Source organism: Saccostrea cucullata, unplaced genomic scaffold (assembly GCF_032062105.1).
Source record: "Saccostrea cucullata isolate Sc308-1 unplaced genomic scaffold, CSIRO_AGI_Scuc_v1 ctg18584, whole genome shotgun sequence".
Classification (NCBI taxonomy): domain Eukaryota; kingdom Metazoa; phylum Mollusca; class Bivalvia; order Ostreida; family Ostreidae; genus Saccostrea; species Saccostrea cuccullata.
Window position 1 is genome coordinate 5,057 of NW_026921951.1, and position 5,132 is coordinate 10,188.

A 5,132-nucleotide genomic window follows, 5' to 3' on the forward strand; every position below is an offset into this window, starting at 1 on the left:
TAAAGTACACTGTTTGTTCAATATTAAGATGTACGTATGCATTTCACCCCCTGTCTTTTTTTTTGTTGGGGGGTACATGTAAGGTATAGATATGGAAATGGGTTTGGTAAAAATGAAGTGTGGTATATAACAACTACCATTGCTTGTAGGACATTGTTAGGCTATGCATGATTTCTTTTTTTCTTCTAACGTCCCTTTCAAGATTATTTAACTCAAATGATTCGTCAATTTTAGGGAATAAGATGGTAATCTTTCTGTTCAAGATCATTTCTTTATAACAAGTCAAAATGATTGTTGAAACATTTGACTTTTCAAAGAGAGTTTTTCTTAAGATAAAAAAACCGCATCATTGTTAAAAATAGGACACATTAATGAGTTGTCTCTTTTTTTCTCCAGTTGGGGGAAATCCGTTGCTATTTTTACAAAGCTAAACTTAACCAGGAAGCTTTTGATAATTACATGTTTTTGCTTCTTTACCTACCTTTCAATACATCAATAGGAGAACTTAAGGTAAATTAATGTTTTAAATAGTTTTTTTTTTATTCCGTAAAAAAGAAATTAATTTTGAGCAATTTTAAAATATTTCAAAATATCAATTTCGATCCCTCAGAAATTTTGTTTAAATGTAATTATAAAAAATGGATATAATTGATGATTGTTTTTTACTTCAAAGATAATAAAAAATCTGGCTTTGTTTTGTTTGTTTATTTTTGTTCTGTTTTTTTTTGTTCTTATATTAATTAAAAATAATTGCTGAAAGAAAAAAAAATGAAGGAGAAACTAAAAATCTACATTATTTCCCGCAGGTACAGTGTAAGATTTGTTAACAAAAAAGAGAAGAAAACGATATTTTTGTTATATGGAAAACATATAATTGTATATGGATATTTGAATGAAATTTCAATTTCCTCTGAAATAAAGTTTGGGATTGTGAAGATATACACAATAACAGATAACAGATCTACAGAAGTTAAATATCATTAAATGTTTTTTAAAAGCAGTTAAAATGTGTTTATTGTGATAGAGAAACCACTGAAATTTCATGATAAGTTTGGTGTGTTCGTCTCTTTGAGAGAACTTAAGCTTCAATACTACTACCCAATGTTTTGCTATCCTTCCTTTGGGTTGCTGTGGTAGAAATTTAAAATAAAATTATTATATTTCTCATATTCTCAATCTTCTAAATCCAGGCAACTTGCAATGCGTTAGAATTTCGGGGTAGAGTAGGTCTAATTCAACTATTAAAGATACTTCTTTTGTTGAAAATTTTGAGGAGTTGACTTTTTTGGAAAAAAAGTAGGGCGGGCCAGCCTTTTAATAGATAATTTAAATGGTAAACGTTTAGATAAGTAAAATAAATTGGGTCTACCCATCCACCCACGATCCATCGTCTTAGTAATTTGTGTGCACATACCATGGCATTTACATCGAATATGTTGTTTTTTCACATTCAATTTCACTATGGGTGTAACATAATTTCAAAAGAATGCCTTCCGAAAATTAGATAAGCATTAAAAGCATTAAAATGAGATTTTCTTTTTCAAAGATCATTCTACTCTTTATCTTTGTTCCAAGATTTGAAATATAATTTACAAAGCTGATGAAATAATCTGATTTGAAATTGATTAGGAGATTCTACGTTCCTCAAACAAGAACAAATAAAGAACATGCACGGATCAAGAGGGGTTCAAAGGGGGTATTTAAAGAAAGGTGGGTGGGCGCATAGGGAATTTTGATATAAAATTTCATTGCAAAAGCTCAAAAGTCTTGAGATGTCGCTCGGAAATGAAATGTGTACAAAAACCTTTCAATGTAAATGACCGAAGAGCAAATACTTACATTGATTAAAAAATATAAATGCACGTAATAATACCAAGAAAACTACTTTATTTATTTCAACTCAGAGTATTAGTGCTATGCAACTATGGATCCACTGTGCTGTCATCTGCATGTTTGGAATAAGTCTACACGCATGGCATGTCAAGGTAACGTAATTTCAACCAATTACTAATATTTGCTTTCTTTTACATGTATGTTAATCTATCTTGCATTAGTTACATACAGAACTAAATCAAGAGTAAAATATCATATCATAGTGACATTTATGTAGATTTAAATTTATTTTGGAGTTTTCAATTTTAACTAGAAAGAAATGTAACCAAGATGGTTAAATTGAATCTTTTTATGAAAGGTTCTTGTTCCATTTCAATTGCAATTTTTAATCGTCAAATAGCAAAACTTAAAGGGTTACTTTGAGTTTTATTGTTAAATAAAGGGTTACTTTGAGGACTTATTAAACTTTTACAGCATCCTGAATTGTTATATTTAAAAATTGATAATATTTATTTGTTCTGTCATTTTCATGCTAAAAAAATACAAGTATTTGAGAACCAATGTGAGTGTAATTGAAAAAAAAACCTTTGTGTACTTTTGTGCAATGAAAATTACAACTGCATGCACCCGACTTATAGGGTCATAAAAATGAAATACGAGGACTGTTATTAAGATATATAAGAGCAGAGATAGTTTTTAAAAAATCATCAACATTTTATAAAGACAAATTAAACAATTATGCAACATTTCAAATTAAGAGGATAGTCAGATACTTGCCGGTGAAATGATAAACCTGCATATGTCTGTCGACCTGGAACATCATCACTACGTCATTTTAACGTCACGTCAGCCGAAAATGCATGTAAAATGATCGTGAAGCGTATACTCTTCTTTTATTATTATCATGTGTGGCATAACAAAAATTAAACAGATTTTTTTAAACCATTACTTTTCTTTTAAAATGTGTGTTGTTGATACACTAAAATGTAAAATGTTCAAGTGTCATATATTCAGCATCATGCAATGCCGATTTATTCATCGCAGCTAAACGTTATTAATTACGATACAGTAAAAATAGAATGATGGCTGTATCGAAATTTTGATATTATTCTGGTTGAATTATTGGTTCGAAAAATATATACCAATGAAAAAAAGATACCATTCGACATATCTAATCCTGGTTATTATTTTTCAACATGTTGGAAGTTAGGTAAATAAAATCCTGCATAGCACTACAAAAATTTTTAGGTCCCTCTCTGCTCCGAACTGATGTCAAAATCAATTTTGTGGTCGTTTTCTGATTTCTTTACCGTCTTAATCTTTTAATGATCTCATAATTTCATATAAGAATTCTAATAAACTTCAATACTATAAAGTCAAAATAAAATGGAAACATTATATACTTACAGTGAACTATTTTCTCTTTTGGGTCTATCGATGGTTTGAACAGTGATGTTTGTTATTTTCAAAACCTGACTTCGTGACTGCACCGAGAACCCCCATCATCAACACATTATAAACCACTGTTGAGAAGAAATTAAATATTTGTAATATAAATCTTTTCTTTTATGAATCCTTAATGTTTGTCAAACGTTTATGCAAAGTTTTATTAAAAGACGTTCAATAAAAAAAAATATACAGAATGTCTCAATAATTTCCGAACAGTCCTGGTTAATGCAACCCTAACAACAATACTATAATTAACTGAAGTTTACTTTAGATAACTTTAGTGGAACTTAGTAAATCGAAGTGTTAAAGTTATCACTATAGTATATCAAAGCATTCAAGTATCTACTATAGTGTCAAAGTGTTCACTATAGTTAAACAAAGTTTTCAAAGTGATCAAAATAATGTCAAAGTTATACTACAATAGTAAATCAAAATTTTCAAAGTTATCACCATATTAACAAAGTTTCCATAGTGATCACGACATAAATTCAAAGTTTTCATAGTTATCACTATAGTAAATGAAGTGTCATAATTTTCACTATAGAATACATGTATCAAAGTGTCAAAGTGTTCATTATAGTAAATCAAAGTTTTCACAGTGCCAAAGTATCCTTTTTAATCACTAGTGCCAGTCGAATGTTACCACAATTTATAGATTCTATCTCTGGTTATGGGTGCGTAAAGTTTAAGGTAATTTTTCATATTCAATTAGTCGCTTTTGTTTAAATGTGCACATTGGACAAGTGAAAGGAAGAGAGATATGTAAATTTCAAATGTCCAACATAATAACAGCACAATGGCGCTTAAAAACAATCCCGAACCGTGAATTAAACAGCAACACCCGAAAAAGTCTACATGCAATGTGAAAGGAATTGGAAAATTTATGACACTTTCCCCTTCATGTTAGCCAAAGTATGCAGTGACTTGATGCCATATTCTATTATGACGTCATATCTAGATAGTTCATAGAGATTAAAACAGTTTGAACATTTTTTTTAAATTTACGGACAGCCTAATCAGAACAGTCTAGCTGGTTTTAGTATTTAGTGAAACCCCGTCGGGGTCTGTTTGAGTCAATGACTCAAAGTAACTATTTCATTTTCAACATATCAATAGATAGAAGGAACTTTAAGGGAGACATTGCATTGATTATAATTTTGGCCAATTGGCATGAGTCATTTTATATATAGATGTGTTTACTTAACAATTTTAATTGCAATTCACACAAAAAAGGGAAAAAAGTTTGTTCCGTTCGTGAAATGTATTTAATACATGTATATGCCTTCAAAATATTGAATTTTTTCAGTAAAAGCAACTTCCAATTTAAAATGTTTTTTTTTTCTGTTTGTGATAGATATTGGGTACAGGATCCTGTTTAGCAGCAAGTATAGAACAGGTTGACTGGTGCCCTCGTACGAAGTATGATTGGGAGCTACAAGCAAGGAGAAAAAATTGTTCAAATATAGTTCTGCCATGTTTCAAATATAATCTGTTATATCACTGTCTGATCAACACATGGCAGAACCGAATGTACTCCGTTTGTGCAGCACCGGATAATATTCTAGGTATATACATATTTCATATTTGCACACTTTCACAAAGAAAGAAGCTTAAAAGAAGAGACCTGCGAATTATGTTCACCACAAAATGCAATTTTTCAAAATATATAACTACTGAACGAATCCTAAACCACAAAATCAAATCCCTCATATATTTTACTCAAACCATGGAAATTTGATTCCTTTAAAATCTGTATTTTTACAGTATACTAAAAATCTATTCATTTAAAAAATAGGGCCATAGTTACTAATATAAGGCTGGTGTTGGGGTCTGCTGCTTTCTTTATTACG

The 5,132-nt window shown here is 29.9% G+C and overlaps 1 protein-coding gene across 1 annotated transcript; it reads left to right on the forward strand.

The window, feature by feature from the left end:
- The first annotated feature begins 385 nt into the window (after positions 1–385).
- On the forward strand, positions 386–5,051 carry LOC134260954 (uncharacterized). Its single transcript, XM_062743468.1, has 3 exons — positions 386–510; positions 1,905–1,985; positions 4,637–5,051. The coding sequence occupies exons 1-3, from the start codon at positions 460–462 to the stop codon at positions 5,018–5,020; spliced, it is 516 nt and encodes a 171-aa protein (XP_062599452.1). The 5' UTR covers positions 386–459; the 3' UTR covers positions 5,021–5,051.
- The last annotated feature ends 81 nt before the right edge of the window (positions 5,052–5,132 follow it).